Source organism: Salmo salar, chromosome ssa02 (genome assembly GCF_905237065.1).
Source record: "Salmo salar chromosome ssa02, Ssal_v3.1, whole genome shotgun sequence".
NCBI lineage: Eukaryota > Metazoa > Chordata > Actinopteri > Salmoniformes > Salmonidae > Salmo > Salmo salar.
In genome coordinates this window covers 28,863,582-28,883,901 of record NC_059443.1, presented here as the reverse complement: position 1 = coordinate 28,883,901, position 20,320 = coordinate 28,863,582, and the positions used below count along the sequence as shown (strand labels likewise).

At 43.6% G+C, this 20,320-nt stretch overlaps 2 protein-coding genes and 1 pseudogene across 2 annotated transcripts; 2 read left to right on the top strand and 1 right to left on the bottom strand.

Annotated features, from left to right (window-relative positions):
- The first annotated feature begins 347 nt into the window (after positions 1-347).
- Positions 348-984, top strand: LOC106579600 (gamma-glutamylcyclotransferase-like). Its single transcript, XM_014159664.2, has 2 exons — positions 348-752; positions 835-984. Exons 1-2 carry the CDS (start codon positions 492-494, stop codon positions 982-984), a joined length of 411 nt encoding a protein of 136 aa, XP_014015139.2. The 5' UTR covers positions 348-491.
- Positions 985-8,156: 7,172 nt separating this feature from the next.
- Positions 8,157-10,995, bottom strand: LOC106579039 (leucine-rich repeat-containing protein 4-like; annotated as a pseudogene).
- A 1,366-nt stretch (positions 10,996-12,361) lies between these two features.
- cg024 (CG024 protein) lies at positions 12,362-14,069 on the top strand. Its single transcript, NM_001141211.2, is given in 4 exon segments — positions 12,362-12,648; positions 12,846-12,997; positions 13,376-13,508; positions 13,754-14,069. Coding segments are annotated over 4 exon segments (648 nt in total). The 5' UTR covers positions 12,362-12,432; the 3' UTR covers positions 13,901-14,069.
- The last annotated feature ends 6,251 nt before the right edge of the window (positions 14,070-20,320 follow it).

Below are 20,320 nucleotides of genomic sequence, written 5' to 3'. Positions count from 1 at the left end.
ATTTTTCTGCAAAAGATGGGTAAATTTGGCACAAAATAAAAAAGGTTTGTAAACTGCATTTACCCTCCACTGCACCAGTGCCCATGACATGATTTCAAAGCAAAGTTCAAATTATATTTCATTGTACATAATTGAGGTTTGCCTGTTTACCATCGGCGGTGTAAACATAAATCCATGTGCACGCAAGCAAACATGAGTGATGGATTGGCCTCTTTGTCAAAGCATCAGCTGCAACACATCACTAACTTCTCTGTCCACAAAACAGTGCTATGCAGTCTTGTTGCAGAACACTGTGAATGACATGCTGGTGTGACTGAGCTCAGGCCATAAGGCTCAGCAACCAGCAGGCTGTGTGTGTATTGTATGGCAGTGGTGGGTACAGCACAGGTTAGGCCTGTTGGATTAGCAAGAGAATGGGGAGTCAGTCAGCGGAGAGAGGGCTGGTATAAAAGATAGGGGAGCAGAGTTTAATCTCTGTGACAGTAGCGCTCATGACCTCTCCTTGCGTCTCTGCTCCGCCTCCAAGCACTCTTGCTGACTGTGGTTTCTCTCTATTCTCTCCTCCTTGTCTTCCCTTGACTCCTCCTCCTCCTCCTCATCCTGCCCTACTCCTTCTCCTCCTCTCTGTCAGCATGGATGAAAACATAGAAACCCACACCTTCCTGTACTTTGCCTACGGCAGCAACCTACTGAAGGAGAGGCTCCAGCTCAAGAACCCCTCTGCTTCCATCCACTGTGTGACCAGGCTCAAGGTACAACCTGACCTGACTATAAGGAGGACCTGGGAGGACACCTGGCCTTAACCTGACCCTCTCTAGCTCTCCTTCTCTCCAGGACTACAAGCTGATATTTGGGAACTACAAGGGTCTGGCCAGTGACCGCTGGCATGGGGGTGTGGCGACCATCGAGAACAGCCCAGCGGACGAGGTGTGGGAAGTGGTATGGAGGATGAACGTGGCCGACCTCGAGTCTCTAGACAGGTGAGATACCTTTATCTAGTTCACCTAATCCTAGTTGGCACATACTGTGTCTACTGTATCCAGGCTGTATCACAACCGGCCGTGATTGGGAGTCCCATAGGACGGCGCGCAATTGGCCCAGCGTCGTCCAGGGTTTGGTCGGTGTAGGCCATCATTGTAAATAAGAATTTGTTCTTAACTGACTTGCCTAGTTAAAAAAATATATAAAAACAATACTGGGTCTGTTGTGTCATTCTGAGTGCTTCTTCATTGTGGTTGATGTGGTCTAGTTCTAACCAGTTCTAAAGTTGTTTGGTTGGGTGTATTCATATTTGTGTGTGTGCAGCCAGGAGAATGTGAGAATAGGGGCCTATACAGCCCTGTGGAGGTTAACGTGAAGACTCGGGGCCAAGAGCTCAACTGTCGCACCTACATCATGAACAGCTGTATTTACGCTCCACCATCGCCACAGTACCTCAAGGAGACACAACTCCTTTTACACTCTTCCCCCCCCTCCCTCTCGCTCTCATTCTCTATCACACACTGCCTCACTTTCTCAATCTAGTTATATCTCTTTTATTCCAAATACATTTAAGAACATGGACTTGACACTGAACCCTGTAAGACATTAGGGACCTTACAAAGTGTAGAGAGGAACGTTGTTAATGAAACTGGTGCTCTCCATGGATATACAGTGGGACAATGAATAGAAATTTAGAAAGTTGTCTCTGAAAAGGTATTTACCAACAAATGCTTTTTCAAATGAATTGTAATAAAACAATATACTCTATGGTCAAATTCCTAACCAAAACAACAGCAAATCAAACAGATTACCTAAAGCATTGGAAAAAGGAATTTACACATCACTCATCACTTGTGGATGACAGTGTGGGTGACATCATCCTCTTGAATGAGTCTGTCACTCACTCACTGTGGTGGCAAAAATACCAGTGTTTTGGTGTTTTTTTCTGGCATTTGCCATTGACAGCTCCCAGATGGCTTTGTGTTGAAAAGACAATAGGGAAAGAGCAACCTAGGTCAATGAATTTTGACTATTCAATCACAGCCCCTCTCCAAAATAAAACCTCCCTCTCTGAAGCATCTGGAACGCTACATTCCAGGTTCATATTCTGGCTGTCACAAGAACACAGAGTTTGTTTTATTTTTTATTTAGTATATATCCATCAATTCATTCAGGATTTACCCAATCTCCTGCACTGTATTGGACAATGTGAACAGTTACTAAACTGTGTTTCCAGATGGTTCATTGCACATCTAAAAGCTCTAGCTAAATAATCAGTGGTCTGAGAAAAACAGCCAGTGAATGTAACAGGTGTGGAGCGTGGCTTTGTGACCACAGAAGCTTTGTGCAGTGCACTGTCGTGTGTGTACCAGACTCATACGGTTGAGCTGAGTGCATTGTTCCTCTGTTATGTGGCGTGTTCTATGTGTGGTCCGATTGGGTACAGTATTTGAGATACACACATTCTTGGGGCAGTTACTATAGCATAAGGGTAGTTACTATTGATGTTCTGGATTGTAATGGTCATTTATTTGTCGTTATATAACAGAAAATAGCGACTGTCTGATTAATATGGTTTAACTTTCGTTTAAATTATGTTTTATGTTGATTGTTAGATCTTAGATTTCCAAGATGGCGTAGCAGTCAGACATCTTTGTCCTGTCGTGTCCCTTGTAAATAACTTTTTACATCTTTTTCTTCGCATATCTTTTAAAAATATTTTCCTATACCTCAACTCCTAAATACTCTCCTGCAACCCGCCTCACCAAATGTGGCGTGGATCAGTTTTTTTTTATAAAGTATTTCTATTTACTTCGGATCTGGAATCCCTCAACTGAAGCTAGCCAGCTAACTACCTACCAGCTATCAGTCAGCAAACCATTGCTATCAGTCAGCAAACCATTGCTATCAGTCAGCAAACCATTGCTATCAGTCAGCAAACCATTGCTATCAGTCAGCAAACCATTGCTAGTGGTCATCAGCTAACCTTTAGCTCGGAAAGCTCTCGCCAGTTCGAACAACGTGACTCAAACCAGAGCATAACGAACTTATTATTTTATATATTTTTTCCCCCATATCCCCGGATTCCTACCGCAAACTCTGAACATTTTCATCTGGATCTTCGCAACTAGCTAACCGCAATCCCACGTGACTACTCCTGGCTAGCGTTTCCATCCCGGCGCAAGCACCAATTAGCCTGAAGCTAGCTCGGCCAGGGCTCCTGTGCTACCACCGAAGCCCACTCCTGGGCTACAAAATCCGGACCCCTTCTACTGCCGGTATGGGGCACGGAACCCCGCCGATCCTCTACGACTGGAATACCGACATAATCTGCCCGAGGATTCCAACAGGCCCCTCAGGCGCGACGTCCACTGAAGGCCCATTCTGCTAACCGGCCTGCTAGCAATCTAGAGCTACTTTGAACCCTACTAATTCCACGACTGGTCTATCAACGTCACTGCACGAAGAGTCAAAAACAGACTTACCCCCATCACGACGTCCCCCAAAGGCTAATTTGCATGCCCCGGTCTGCTAACTGCTAGCTTGCCTGCCCCGGTCTGCTAACTGCTTGCTTGCTAACCCGGTCTGCTAATTGCTAGCTTGTTTAGTCCCGACCTACTAACTGTTAGCTTGTTAGCACCGGCCTGATAACTGTCTGAATCGCCGTGTCCCCAGTCAGCCCAACCAATCACTGGACCAATATGTTCACTTGGCTACGCATGCCTCTCTCTAATATCAATATGCCTCGTCCATTACTGTCCTGGTTAGCGATTACTGTCTTAGTTCACTGAAGAGCCTCTAGCCCTGCTCAATATGCCTTAACCAACCATGTTGTTCCACCTCCTACATATGCGATGACATCACCTGGTTTAAACGTCTCTAGAGACTCTCTCTCATCATTACTCAATGCCTAGGTTTACCTCCAATGTACTCACATCCTACCTTACCTTTGTCTGTACACTATGCCTTGAATCTATGCTATCGTGCCCAGAAACCTGCTGCTTTTACTCTCTGTTCCAAACGTGCTAGACGGCCAGTTCGTATAGCCTTTAGCCGTACCTTTATCCTACTTCTCCTCTGTTCCTCTGGTGATGTGGAGGTTAATCCAGGTCCTGCAGTGCCTAGCTCCACTCCCCAGGTGCTCTCATTTGTTGACTTCTGTAACCGTAAAAGCCTTGGTTTCATGCATGTTAACATTAGAAGCCTACTCCCTAAGTTTGTTTTACTCACTGCTTTAGCACACTCTGCCAACCCGGATGTCTTAGCCGTGTCTGAACCCTGGCTTAGGAAAACCACCAAAAACTCTGAAATCTCCATCGCTAACTCTAACATTTTCCGCCAAGATGGAACTGCCAAAGGGGGCGGTGTTGCAATCTACTGCAAAGATAGCCTACAGAACTCTGTATTACTATCCAAGTCTGTACTCAAAAATTTTGAACTTCTACTTCTAAAAATTCACCTTTCCAGAAACAAGTCTCTCAACTGTTGCCGCTTGCTATAGACCTCCCTCTGCCCCCAGCTGTGCCCTCGATACCATATGTGAATTGATTGCCCCCCATCTATCTTCTGAGCTACAAGATTACCTAAACTGGGACATGCTTAACACCCCGGCCATCCTACAATCTAAGCTTGATGCCCTCAATCTCACACAAATTATCAATGAACCTACCAGGTACAACCCCAAATCCGTAAACACGGGCACCCTCATAGAGGTCATCCTAACTAACACACCCTCCAAATAGACCTTTGCTGTTTTCAATCAAGATCTCAGCGATCACTGCCTCATTGCCTGCATCCGTAATGGGTCAGGGACCAAACGACCACCCCTCATCACTGTCAAACGCTCCCTAAAACACTTCTACGAGCAGGCCTTTCTAATCGACCTGGCCGGGGTATCCTGGAATGACATTGACCTTATCCCGTCAGTAGACGATGCCTGGCTATTCTTTAAAAGTGCCTTCCTCACCATCGGATATAAGCATGCCCCACTCAAATGTAGAACTAGGAATAGATATAGTCCTTGGTTCACTCCAGACCTGTCTGCCCTTGACCAGCACAAAAACATCCTGTGGCGTTCTGCATTAGCATCGAATAGCCCCCGTGATATGCAACTTTTCAGGGAAGTTAGGAACAAATATACACAGGCAGTTAGAAAAGCTAAGGCTAGCTTTTTCAAACAGAAATTTGCATCCTGTAGTACTAACTCAAAAATGTTCTGGGACACTAAAGTCCATGGAGAATAAGAGCACCTCCTCCCAGCTGCCCACTGCTCTGAGGCTAGGAAACACTGTTACCACCGATAAATCCACTATAATTGAGAATTTCAATAAGCATTTCTCTATGGCTGGCCATGCTTTCCACCTGGCTACCCCTACCCCGGTCAACTGCCTGGCACCCTCCACAGCAACCCGCCAAAGCCCCCACCATTTCTCCTTCACCAAAATCCAGATAGCTGATGTTCTGAAAGAGCTGCAAAATCTGGACCCATACAAATCAGCCGGGCTAGACAATCTGGACCCTCTCTTTCTAAAATGATCTGCCGAAATTGTTGCAACCCCTATTACTAGCCTGTTCAACCTCTCTTTCGTATCGTCTGAGATTCCCAAAGATTGGAAAGCTGCCATGGTCATCCCCCTCTTCAAAGGGGGTGACACTCTAGACCCAAACTGCTACAGACCTATATCTATCCTACCCTGTCTTTCTAAGGTCTTCGAAAGCCAAGTTAACAAACAGATTACCGACCATTTCGAATCCCACCGTACCTTCTCCGCTATGCAATCTGGTTTCAGAGCTGGTCATGGGTGCACCTCAGCCACGCTCAAGGTCCTAAACGACATCATAACCGCCATTGATAAGAGACATTACTGTGCAGCCGTATTGATCGACCTGGCCAAGGCTTTCAACTCTGTCAATCACCACATTCTTATTGGCAGACTCGACAGCCTTAGTTTCTCAAATGATTGCCTCGCCTGGTTTACCAACTACTTCTTTGATGGAGTTCAGTGTGTCAAATCGGAGGGCCTGTTGTCCGGACCTCTGGCAGTCTCTATGGGGGTGCCACAGGGTTCAATTCTCGGGCCGACTCTCTTCTCTGTATACATCAATGATGTTGCTCTTGCTGCTGGTGATTCTCTGATCCACCTCTATGTAGACGACACCACTCTGTATACTTCTGGCCCCTCTTTGGACACTGTGTTAACTAACCTCCAGATGAGCTTCAATGCCATACAACTCTCCTTCTGTGGCCTCCAACTGCTCTTAAACGTAGGTAAAACCAAATGCATGCTATTCAATCGATCACTGCCCGCACCTGCTCGCCCGTCCAGCATCACTACTCTGGACGGCTCTGATTTAGAATACGTGGACAACTACAAATACCTGGGTGTATGGTTAGACTGTAAACTCTCCTTCCAGACTCACATTAAGCATCTCCAATCCAAAATTAAACCTAGAATTGGCTTCCTATATCGCAACAAAGCATCCTTCACTCATTCTGCCAAACACACCCTCGTAAAACTGACCATCCTACCGATCCTCGACTTCCGTGATGCCATCTATAAAATAGCCTCCAACACTCTACTCAACAAACTGGATGCAGTCTATCACAGTGCCATCCGTTTTGTCACCAAAGCCCCATACACTACCCACCATTGCGACCTGTACACTCTCGTTGGTTGGCCCTCGCTTCATACTCGTCGCCAAACCCACTGGCTACAGGTTATCTACAAGTCTCTGCTAGGTAAAGCCCCGCCTTATCTCAGCTCACTGGTCACCATAGCAACACCCACTCGTAGCATGCGCTCCAGCAGGTATATCTCATTGGTCACCCCCAAAGCCAATTCCTCCTTTGGCCGCCTTTCCTTCCAGTTCTCTGCTGCCAATGACTGGAACGAACTGCAAAAATCTCTGAAGCTGGAGGCTCATATCTCCCTCACAAGCTTTAAGCACCAGCTGTCAGAGCAGCTCACAGATCACTGCACCTGTACTTAGCCCATCTGTAAACAGCCCATCTATCTACCTACCTCATCCCCATACTGTATTTATTTATCTTGCTCCTTTGAACCCCAGTATCTCTACTTGCACATTCATCTTCTGCACATCTACCATTCCAGTGTTTAATTGCTATATTGTAATTACTTCGCCACCATGACCTATTTATTGTCTTAACTTACCTCATTTGCACTCACTGTATATAGACTATTTTGTTTTCTTTTGTTCTACTGTATTATTGACTGTATGTTTTGTTTATTCCATGTGTAACTCTATGTGTCGAGTTGCTATGCTTTATCTTGGCTAGGTCGCAGTTGCAAATGAGAACATGTTCTCAACTAGCCAACCTGGTTAACTAAAGGTGAAAAAAATAAATGTTCTCTGGTTGCCCCAGGTGATTTTAATGGGGGCGGAGTAGAATGGCTTGCCGAAGAACTACCAGAAGAAGATGAAGGCCATCTAGACCAACAACTATGAGGGCCCACTGCCTGTCATGGCTGAGCTGGAGCGGATTATGAAAAGCGACAAGGAGAGAGCCAACCACCGATCTAACGCTTAACAACAGCTTGAACAAACTGCCATGTTTAGGAACTCAACTCCTGGTAGGACAATATAAGTTTGCTTCAACATCTTCCATTGTCCTACCAAGAGTTGCTGAATATCTTCTCATCTCCAGTTTGCTCCACTGTTCATGCACCTTGGTTTGAAAGCAAGGTAGCGACAGCATTTATTTTTCTCCAGGAACTCAAACCTGCCTAGATAGAGAACTGTGTTCACTAACCCACTGGTTAGAGAAACCCTCAACATTACATCTATAAGTCCTCTTCAGGAATAGGTATATACTGACAAATAACAATGATGATGATGACACCACCAGCATGAAGAGGAGCTGGCCCACCGAAGTGCTGAGGAACAGGACTAAGCCCACATCCAGGGAACAGTTGGCTGCTGAGTACCTGAGATGGATGGCGCAATGATAGAAACAAAGACATGCCTTGACACTTAGAATACTCATATTATGGACACCATCAATAGAGAAAGCTTTCAAAACAGGTCGTGGCTAAACATCCAGGCCTAGATGGCAAGTCCAAATGCTAAACGGCCATGCTGGTGTTCTATGCGTGTGTTGCCTATATGGTTGTACAATAAATGGTATGCTCCTCATTATCAGTACATCTTTCTTCTTACCTGGCAAAGTTCTGGATTCCATTCTCGTTTTTACATGTTACGTCTGCTTCCCCAGGGTGATAAAATACGACCTGGACATGTGGCTGTCTTTCAGCCCAGGCGACCAGCCAGGTGTTGTCACAGCTGCAGTCCAGGAGAACATGGTAGAGTAGTAGGTACCTCGGGTTGGTCAGCAGCTCTGGGAAGCTCTCCAACACACTGAACTCCTCTGGGATGTGGACTGACATCTGCCTGAGGAGAAGGCAGAAAACAGTTCACTCTAACGGCCCAATTGGAGGCCAGCTTGTAGATGCTGCTAGCCAATCAAACACAGAATCATTTGTAGTTGTAGCTCGTAGTGCCGGAGTCTTGTCTAGTGGTGGCAAATCCAGACCACACATGGTCCCTTGTGGCATCCCACTGGGCAAAAACTGGTTGACTCAAAGTTGTATCCAAAGTTGTAAAACTGATTGGATTTGCAAAAAGTCATCAACGTAAGGGCATTTCGTATTTTCAACCAACTTTTAACTTCAATCCAATGACATGGTGACATATGTTGTTGACTTCACGTTGAATTCACAGTTAGTTGACAACTAAATATAAATCAAAACTAGACATTGAACTGACATCTGTGCTCAGTGGGATGGGTTCAAACTGCGCCTGCCTTCATATGGGTGGGTGTTTCTATTATCTACCTGAGGGAATGCAGGTCTCTGCTCATCTCCTCCTCCAGACTGAGGATCCTGCAGGTGACCAGGTTCAGGGTCTTCAGCTTGGTGAGGTTGTGGAACATAGTGGCCAGCCCTGGCTGCCGGTAGAGTTCCACTCCCATTAGCGTCAGATACCTACAGTTGGATTATAATCAGTTACCTTGTGAGTGCACTTTTGCAATAATCTGTCATACTTCTTATTCTTTAGACCACTACTGCTCTTAAACCCCATTCATACTTTAAAAAATGCAGGCAGGCCAGACTTGGTTGGCTTGCATACAGTACAGCTTTTAATCTAATTTACAGTATACTTTTGAAACTATACAGCTGTTTGTCCTCAGCTCTACAAGTGTGTTCAGGTCAGTCATGTCCACAAATGTGTCTGACAGCACAGAATTGAAGCCAAAGTACTATAGAGTGGTGAAGTATCTTGCGGCAAAATGAGACCCACACAGGAGGCGTTCTCTTATGGCTATGAGGCTGACGACGGACTGGAAAAACGGTCTCCAGCAGTCCTGGAAGAATAAAGTTGTGGCACTGAGCTGAAGAGAAATCCCTGGTTTTGGGGTGCTGTTGCAGCCGATGATGATGTTGAGGGTGTACCACATGGAAGAAATGTTAATGTGCATTAACCCTTGAGGGAAAACACCAAATATGTGTGTCAGATTCGCATTCACGCTACTCTCCAACTCACTAGGCAAGGGTGAAAGTCCCCTAAACATACATGCTTCAGCAAAGTGAGGTGGATGAAGGCAAATGCTTCAATCGTTTCAAGTGGGTTTAGTTCCAGAATTAGGGTCTCCAAGCCATGCAGGCCAAAGAAACTGTTATTTGAGAGATCTTGTTATTCCGTAGGTCTAGGAAACTCAATTTGCCTAGTTCCTTAAATGTAAAGTCTGCAACAGTGGTAATCTGATTTCCTAACAAAATCATCTGTTCCAGATTCTTCAAGCAACCAAACTGCTCTGAGGTGATGTTTGTGATGTGAAAGCTAAACAGACACGTTTTTTTCAGCCACAGAACGGGACCCTTTTGGGTGTCACAAAGCATACTGATTTCAACTTCCCCTAGAGTGCGTAAGGAAAACACCCAAATCAACGAGATTCTTCAAATAATGGATCAAACTCAAGTTAATTGCATCATGTTCATAATAATAGAAATGAATTCTCTTTATCCCCTGGCAGTTTCTCACAGCAGATGTGGTGATGTTCCAGAATTCATAATTTCTTATATTAATTTCTGTGTTTGAGAGTTTGAATACTGTTTCACAAACTGACTCAAAGGAAATGCATTTGTTGTAAAAATCAAACACCTGTAGTCTTCTGATGCCAGACTGCAGAAGCTGTGTCTGTGGCTCATCAACTATGGACACAGAGAGATCTGTGATGTTTTCAAAGCATTTGAATGCACCTTTTTCTAAGTGATGAGCATTAGGGAATGAAAATCTCACCTCTTGAAGATAATAGAAATGAGGAAGCTCAAGAACAGCTCCTTTGGTGTCAGAGCAGTTTGGTGGTCTCAAAGTGACTATCTCCTCTGACTTAAATGTCAGGCTTGTTATTGACTGTGACATATTAACTATCCTGCATAGCAAATCAGATAGCTCCTGTGTACAACATCTGTTGACTGTGAGTTTCTTCAAAAGGGGGATCCCTCCAAATACGTCCAGTGCCATCACAGAAAGCATGCGATCCTCAATAGAAAGTTCCTACAGATTAGTCAGGTACCTGAAAGTGTTGGATAGAAGCGATGCATTGTTGCACTGTATCATCCCCTTACAGTTCAGAGAGAGTGTCTTTACACTGGGCAGTCCCTTGAAGGTGCCAAGGAGAATTGTGGGTAGAAAGCCCTCTAGGTGAAGTCTCTCAAGAGCATAAAATCGAGAGAGAGCGACAGATTGCATTACGTATCCACTCATGATCTCGAGACAGAGGGTCTGGTAGTTTGACGGAACAACAGAGAGGTTGACTTTGAGGTCATATATATCCCAGCACCTGGCAGTGAAGCCGATCATGCTTGGGCAGTTAACGTGAATGTACACCCAGTAATACACTTTCTCATAGAGGATGCATTTGTTACTCAGCCAACCCCAGGAACCAAAGATCCAAAATGCAAATAGTCCCAACTGAACACAGACCAGGCTCATATTTCTTGTGAAGTAACTCAGAGACACTGGTCAGTTAGAATGACTTGATGCTTGTGCTGCAGTTTGAGTATATATGACTATCTGTGCAATCTTTTTTTTGGTCTGTTTTCTTACTGGCTTTGACAGAAAGAAAGAGGCTGTTGTACACAGATAAGTTTGTTGTTGCTCACCTCTTTCTAACTCCCCTTTCCACAAAATAATGCATACACTAAATGTATTGCGCAAATGACATAAACAATTATTGTATCGGTGGAATATAACTTCAGAATCCTTTTTGAAGTGAAACATGTATAGTATTGGAAAATATAGAAGTTATTTAACATAAACCTAATCTCCTAATCTTACTTCTTAACTTTAATCTTAACTACAATTCCTGAATGCTTCTATTGAGAAAGGATTTACAGGGGGATGTTGCTACGGATGTGAATATTAGCCCAACAACACTGCAAAAAAGTCTGGTTTCGACATTGGTAGAAAAAGTACCCAATTGTCATACTTGAGTAAAAGTAAAGATACCTTAATAGAAAATGACTAAAATAAGTGAAAGTCACCTAGTAAAATACTACTTGAGTAAATGTCTAAAAGTATTCAGTTTTAAATACACTTAAGTATCGAAAGTAAATGTACAGTTGAAGTCGGAAGATTACATACACTTAGGTTGGAGACATTAAAACTCGTTTTTCAACCACTCCACAAATTTCTTGTTAACAAACTATAGTTTTGGCAAGTTGGTTAGGACATCTACTTTGTGAATGACACAAGTAATTTTTCCAACAATTGTAATACTCAGATGGGCACACTCCAACATAATTTACAAACAAAGCATTTGTGTTTAGTGAGTCCACCAGATCAGATGCAGTAGGGATGACCAGGGATTTTCTCTTTAAGTTTGTTGGACCATTTTCCTGTCCTGCTAAATATTCCAAATGTAACAAATACTTTTGGGTGTCAGAGAATGGAGTCAAAAGTACATTATTTTCTTTAGGGATGTAGTGGAGTAAAACTAAAAGTTGTCAAAAATATAATTAGTAAAGTGCAGATACCCCAAAAAAACTACTTAAGTAGTACTTTAAAGTATTTTTACTTAAGTACTTTACACCACTGGGTTTCAAGTGGCACTATTAACACTAGTTTAAATTGCATTAATTTATTATAAAAATCCCTCTCTCATTTCACCCAGAATGGATACTATGTTTTGTTATGATAACTGAAGCATGCTAGAAATGTAATGAAAAGAAGGATAATCTTATCAACTAAAGGGGACAGGGTGTTCTGTCTGTTAGTCTGTTCATGCATGCCCCTCGTTTAGCGCTCAGCCAATCAGCGCGCCGTCACACTGAGGTACAGTAGGGGAGCCCATTCTCTAGAGACAGCAAGTAATAAAAATACAACATTTTCAACTGGTTAACATACTCACCATCACAAAGCGGATAGGCCATGTCATACCTTACTTACACGATTTTACTTGCACTGTTCCATCAACAAATTGCGTCAAAAGCGGTTCCTGCCACCGCTGAAAATAATGGAACAAGTGTTTCAAACACATCTGTGTCCGACTACTTTATGTATTTCGCTTATGGCAGTAATCTGTTGAAGGAAAGACTGCAGCTGAAGAATCCATCCGCGGTTTTTGTTACAACGGGCAATTTGAAGGTAGGCTTCAGTGCGTATGTTTTGTTGAGAAGTTGGAACCAAGCATTGTAGGTTGGCACCGGAGTTTTCATTTGCCATGATACGTGTGCAAGCTGTTAATTAAGCTGTTAGCAGTGCTTTAACATATACTTGTGATTAGGCTACGTACATGTGATTATGAAGTTACGGTGTATGCTTTTGAATATTCTACTTGACAGGATCATGTGATTAAATTTGGATACTGGAAGAAAGAGTTCAACAACAACAACTCTTGGCATGGTGGTGTTGCAACTATAGAAGAGTCCAAGGGAGATGTGGTCTGGGGAGTGGTCTGGAAGATGGACAAGGACAACCTCATCAGTTTAGACAAGTGGGTGGCTCATTTACGGTGTTATAGGCCTATCACTATGGGGTGCGGTTTGTGAAGTTTAACAGCCCTGAATAGGAACTGTTGCTGAGATGATGTCTTAGGACCTATAGTGGGATATTCCAAATGTACATATTTGCCCAGAAGGCTGAATCCATAGACATAAGCCCCTGGTTACCCTAGTTCTCTTCCCTCAAGCAGGTCCTAATAAAATTCTGGTTCCAGTGGAAAAAGTGGTACAACTGATGTCTATGGCATTTTATATGTAACATTCTGGATTGTTTTACAGACTGTAGAGAATGGCATGAATTTTTAACTTCAATCAACAGTATCTCCAAAGGATTAACAACTTCTAACTGCCCTTAACTGTGTGTTCTCCAGGCAGGAAGGAGTGGGAATAGGATTCTACAGTCCACTAGACGTTACCATTAACACAGATGAGGGAGAGGTCCTCTGCCGAACCTACCAGATGAACAACTTCACAGTTCACAAGACCTCGCCTCCATACAAACAGGTACGCTATATGTCTCTTTCTTTTGCTATAAAGCAGCCTAATCATACACAAATAATGATTGTTTTGATAGCCAGTTTGAAGGATGCCTCCATTGGCCATATCCAAATGCATGAACAATGACTACAGGTGTAAAAAGTGTTTTATATTTAATGGCAAAATGTCGAAACCCAATACAGAAGTAGAATGATTTATGCAAATACCCATGGGTCGTGTTATTAACAAAAGCAACTAACTTTGTCCTACAGGTTGTTTGTCTTGGAGCAAAACAAAACGGCTTACCTCTGGATTACATTAAGAAGCTGGAGGCAGTGGAAACCAACGGCTACAGCGGTCCGTCCATTTTAGATGACATCACCATGTTGACACCTGCTGATAAAGGAAAAAGCTTGTAGATGGTACCAGAGGAAAGAAGATGAAAGAGAAATCACTTAATGTAACAACCTTAGAGGGAAATTGACATAAGACTCAGTTGTCTAAGTTCAAATGTCCCCGTTGTACACTTGAGTAACAATCAGCTTAAGTAAAAATGCATTAGAGTAAATAAAAAAAAAATGAAGTGGCACACTGGTATATATTCCCAAATGTTCCTTGTAAAATGTGAGCCAGTCATTTTAGATGTGATGCCAAATGAATGACAATGTCTGGCATAGCATTTTGTTTCACCAAAGTTTCTCTATTTTGCTTGGGAAGTGTGACACACAGACACACACACACACACTACTTGATTGATTGGGTACAATGTCAGGGCTGGTTCCCAACATACAGTGCATTCAGAAAGTATTCAGACCCCTTGACATTTTCCTCATTTTGTTACGTTACAGCCTTATTCTAAAATTGATGATAGTTTCTTCCCCCCTCATCAATCTACACACAATACCCCATAATTACAAAGCAAAAAAGGTTTAGAATTTTTGCCAAATGTAAAAAATTAAATGAAATATCACATTTACATAAGTATTCAGACTCAGTACATTTTTTATACATTTGAAAAGACATCAAATCTGTTTTTGCTTTGTCATTATGGGGTATTGTGTGTAGATTGATTTTGGATTTTTTTAAATCCATTTTAGAATAAGGCTGTAACGTAACAAAATGTGAAAAAAGTCAAGGGTTCTGAATACTTTCCAAATGCACTGTATTCAGCCCCTTTGTTATGGCAAGCCCAAATAAGTTCAGGATTAAAAATCTGCTCAACAAGTCACATAAATTGCATGGACTGACTGACTCTGTACCCCACATACAGATAATTGTAAGGTCCCTTAGTCGAGCAGTGATATTTTTCAAACAGATTCAACCACAAAGACCAGGTAGGTTTTCTAATGCCTGGAAAAGAAGGGCACCTAGACATTGAGTATCCCTTTGAGCATGGTTACATTATTAATGACACTTTGGATGGTGTATCAATACACCCAGTCACTACAAAGAAACAGGCGTCCTCCCTAACTCAGGTGCCAGAGAGGAAGGAAACTGCTCAGTGATTTCACCATGAGGCCAATGGTGACTTTAAAACAGTTACAGAGTTTAATGGCTATGATAGGAGAACACTGAGGATGGATCAACAACACTGCAGTTACTCCACAATACTAACCTAAAAGATAGTAAAAAGAAGTTAGCCTGTACAGAATAAAAAAATATTCCAAAACATGCATCATGTTTTGCAACAAGGCACTAAAGTAATACTGCAAAAAATGTGGGAAAGCATTTAACTTTTTTTCCTGAATACAATGTGTTTGGTTTGGGGAAAATACAATACAACACATTACTGAGTACCACTTTCCATATTTTCAAGAATAGTGGTGGCTGCATCATGTTATGGGTATGCTTGTAATCGTTAAGGACTGGGGATTTTTTCAGGACACAAAAATTAATGGAATGGAGCTAAGCACAGGCAAAATTCTAGAGGAAAACTGGGTTCAGTCAGCTTTCCACCAGACACTGAGATGAATTCACCTTTCAGCAGGACAATAACGTAAAACACAAGGCCAAATCTACACTGGAGTTACTTACCAAGAAGACAGTGAATGTTCCTGAGTGGCCGAGTTACAGTTTTGACTTAAATCTACTTGAAAATCTAGCTTGAAGAATTTTGAAAAGGGTAAATGGGTAAATGTTGGACAATTCAGGTGTGGAAAGTTCTTAGAGACTTACCCAGAAAGCCAGCAGCTTAATCGCTGCCAAAGGTTCTTCTACAAAAAATTGACATGTCTTCACTTTGTCATTATGGGGTATTGTGTGTAGATGGGTGTATCACGACTCAGGATATAACCCAGATGCAGACACTGGAGGCGGATAGTACAGTTTTCAGATTATTTATTAGAAACACGGGGCAGGTTGAGGGCAGGCAGAGGTTCGTAATCAGGTCAAGGTCAGGCAGGTACAGGACGGCAGGCAGGCTCGGGGTCAGGGCAGGCAGAGGTTCGTAATCAGGTCAGAGTCAGGCAGGCACAGGACAGTAGGCAGGCTCGGGGTCAGGGCAGGCAGAATTGTCAGAACTGGGAAGAACTAGGAAACAGAACTAGAGCAACAGGAATGCGGGAAAGAATGCTGGTAAGACCTGACAAGACAAACTGGCATCAGACAAACAGAGAACACAGGTATAAATACACAGAGGATAATGGGAAGATGAGCGACTCCTGCAGGGGGGTGGAGACAAGCACAAAGACGGTTGAAACAGATCAGGGTGAGAAAAAGAAATATTTAATCCATTTTGAATTCAGGCTGTAACACAACAAAATGTGAAATAAATCAAGGGGTATGAAGGCACCATACATCAAACATTAATGCCACAGGTCGGAAGTCTACAACAGCTCAATACAATGGAGGTGCCGAAGAGGATATTCTTTTCGGTTGCTTGTAAATGTTATTTAGATATTTTTAGGAAATGCATACCGGCCGTAATGGGAGAAAATGGATATAGTTGCTCAGCGAAACTCCAAATTTAGTGAGTAACTGTCACGTCCTGACCAGTATAAGGGTTATTTGTTATTGTAGTTTGGTCAGGACGTGGCAGAGGGTATTTTGTTTATGTGGTTCGGGGTGGTGTTTTATGTAGTAGGGTGTTTGATTTATTATTTCCGGGTTTTTGGGGTTATGTTCTAGGTTTGTATTTCTATGTGGTCTCTAGTATTTTGTATTTCTATGTCTAGTTTATTGGGGTTGGACTCTCAATTGGAGGCAGGTGTTTTCTAGTTGCCTCTGATTGAGAGTCCTATATATGGGTATGTGTTTGGTTAAGTGTTTGTGGGAGATTGTTTCTTGTTTTGCATGTGTGAGCATGACAAGACTGTTTTGTTGTTTGTGCGTTTTTCCGTTTTTGGTGTTCACTTTATTTTAAAATAAAATACAAGATGAGCATCCACATTCCTGCTGCGTTTTGGTCCTCCATTCCCGACGACAAACGTTACAGAATCTCCCACCACAAAAAGACCAAGCAGAGTAAGGAGCAAAGGGAATTTGATATGGACTGGCGGGAGAAATGGACCTGGGAGGAAATTCTGGACGGGGCTGGACCTTGGCACCAGGCTGGGGAATACCGTCGCCCACGGGAGAAAATCGAGGCAGCCAAGGCGGAGAGGCGGAGGTACGAGGCCTTGTACACGCTGAGGGAGAAGCACGAGAGACACCCTCAATAATTGTTTTGGGGGGGGCACACGGGTAGTTTGGCTGGGCCAAGGATGAGCCATAAGCCAGCTACCCGTGTTTATATGGAGGACCGTATGGAGTGGAGGGCGCCGAGTTTTGAAGAAGTGCGTACGATCTCGCCCATACGCACGCACAGTCCAGTACGAGTTATTCCAGCCCCTCGCAGATGCCGTGCTAGAGTGGGCATCCAGCCTGGTAGGAGGATGCCTGCGCAGCGCGTCTGGTCATCGGTGCGCCTCCTAGGACCAGGCTACCCTACGCCCGCTCTACGCACGGCAACCATCAGGCCCCTGCACAGCCCAGTTCGCCCTGTACTAGCACCCCGCTCGTACAGGGCTACTAGTTCCATCCAGCCAGGACGGGTTGTGCAGGAGGTGCGATCAAAACCGCCTGTGCGCCTCCATGGCCCGGTGTTTCCAGTTCCTGCCTCTCGTGCTGACCCGGAAGTGCGAAACCCCAGTCTGGCACGTCCAGTACCAGCACCACGCATCAAGCTTCCAATGAGTCAGTCCAGTCCAGTACAGCCTGTTCCCGCTCCCCGCACTAGCCCTGAGGTACGTGTTCCCAGGCTGATACCTCCAGTACCAGCACCACGCATCAGGCTTCCAGTGCGTCAGCCCAGTCTCGAGAGTTCGGCAATAGTGTGCAGTCCAGAGTATCCGGCAATAGTGTGCAGTCCAGAGTATCCGGCACCAGTGTGCGGTCCAGAGTATCCGGCACCAGTGTGCGGTCCAGAGTATCCGGCACCAGTGTGCGGTCCAGAGTATCCGGCAGTAGTGTCTAGTCCGGAACCGAGGGAGACTGCCTGCGACCCGGAACCGAGGGAGTCTGCCTGCGACCCGGAACCGAGGGAGTCTGCCTGCGACCCGGAACCGAGGGAGTCTGCCTGCGACCCGGAACCGAGGGAGTCTGCCTGCGACCCGGAACCGAGGGAGTCAGTGGACGATCCGGAACTAAAAATGATTAACTATGTATTTAATGAGTCTGCCTACAGTGTGGAAAGAAAGAGGTCTGCCTACGATCCGGAACAAGGGGAGTCTGCCTACGGCCTGAAACGAATCAAGTCTGTCTGCATTCTGGAGGACAGTAGGCCGGAGCCAGAACCACCTCCTGTATAGGTGGGTTGGGGAGGGGGGGGTGTAGCACAAGTGCCGTCGGTGACGGCAGCCACCCTCCCTTCCCTCCCTTTAGTTTAGGGGGATTTTTTTGTTGTTGTTTTTTTTAAAATTATTATTTATGAGGTGCATCCGGGGTCTGCACCTTTGGGGGGGTACTGTCACGTCTTGACCAGTATAAGGGTTATTTGTTATTGTAGTTTGGTCAGGACGTGCCAGAGGGTATTTTGTTTATGTGGTTCGGGGTGGTGTTTTATGTAGTAGGGTGTTTGATTTATTATTTCTGGGTTTTTGGGGTTATGTTCTAGGTTTGTATTTCTATGTGGTCTCTAGTCTTTTGTATTTCTATGTCTAGTTTATTGGGGTTGGACTCTCAATTGGAGGCAGGTGTTTTCTAGTTGCCTCTGATTGAGAGTCCTATATATGGGTATGTGTTTGGTTAAGTGTTTGTGGGAGATTGTTTCTTGTTTTGCATGTGTGAGCCTGACAAGACTGTTTTGTTCATGCGTTTTTCCGTTTTTGGTGTTCACTTTATTTTAAAATAAAATACAAGATGAGCATCCACATTCCTGCTGCGTTTTGGTCCTCCATTCCCGACGCCAACCGTTACAGTAACAAAAGTATGGCGAATGGGAGTTTGAATCAGAGCTTCCTGTGAGTTAGGGAGGTCTCTAATGCACAGATACTGGGGCAGGCCGAATACCGACCGGAACACAGGGCATGTGCCAAGGGGTCCTGACCTCCAGGGGGCTCACATTGATTTTGTTCGTCATTCTCACTCAGATATCATTAACATGGCATAAGTCATTATAAAATGTGTAGAATTGCAGGAAATTAGCTTTAAAACTGCAAACATTTCTCTCCACCCCATGGCAAAATGAGTAGAATTAGAGGAAATTAGCTTTAAAAATGAACTTTAAAGGGGTCCACACAGAATATGCAAACTGTGCCGACAGTGTGTCGCCATGTCATTTTTCGTCACAAAAGGGGCGGCTCCTTGTAGTGCGCTCCGACATTCAACATATACTCCCATGCCACATAAAAAAATTGTAATCATCCCTTCCGTAGCCGTGGAGGTAGTGTTGTGTAGGCAATGAAGCTTGCCTGGTTCATTGATCTTATATATAGACTATTAATAGGCTATGCATCAAAGTAGCCTATTTTGCATTGATAAGCAAATATATTCTCAGTGACTGTTCAAACAATAAACCTTATTTGAATTCCCCCCAAAATGTATTTTGTTTAGAAGTAATAACTACTGATTCCAGGCTACTGGTAAAAACAGCTATGAGATACAGTATGTGCTTTTTTCTCCATAACCAAAACATGTGGTTCTATTTTTAGCTGATATGGGAATGAATACACAAGCAGCATTTCAAACTGGGATAATGTTTTAGGTTACCCTGGCAAATATAAGAACATTTTTCCGGATATATTTTGTTATTATCCTTTCTAGGGTATGTGGGACGAAATCGTCCCACTTACTCAACAGCCAGTGGAATCCCGTGGCGCGATATTCAAATACCTTAGAAATGCTATTACCTCAATTTCTCAAACATATGACTATTTTACACCATTTTAAAGACAAGACTCTCGTTAATCTAACCACACTGTCCGATTTCAAAAAGGCTTTACAACGAAAGCAAAACATTAGATTATGTCAGCAGAGTACCCAGACAGAAATAATCAGACACCCATTTTTCAAGCTAGCATATAATGTCACATAAACCCAAACCACAGCTAAATGCAGCACTAACCTTTGATGATCTTCATCAGATGACACTCCTAGGACATTATGTTATACAATACATGCATGTTTTGTTCAATCAAGTTCATATTTATATCAAAAACCAGCTTTTTACATTAGCATGTGACGTTCAGAACTAGCATACCCACCGCAAACTTCCGGTGAATTTACTAAATTACCCACGATAAACATTCACAAAAAACATAATTATTTTAAGAATTATAGATACAGAACTCCTTTATGCAATCGCGGTGTCCGATTTTAAAATAGCTTTTCGGCAAAAGCACATTTTGCAATATTCTGAGTAG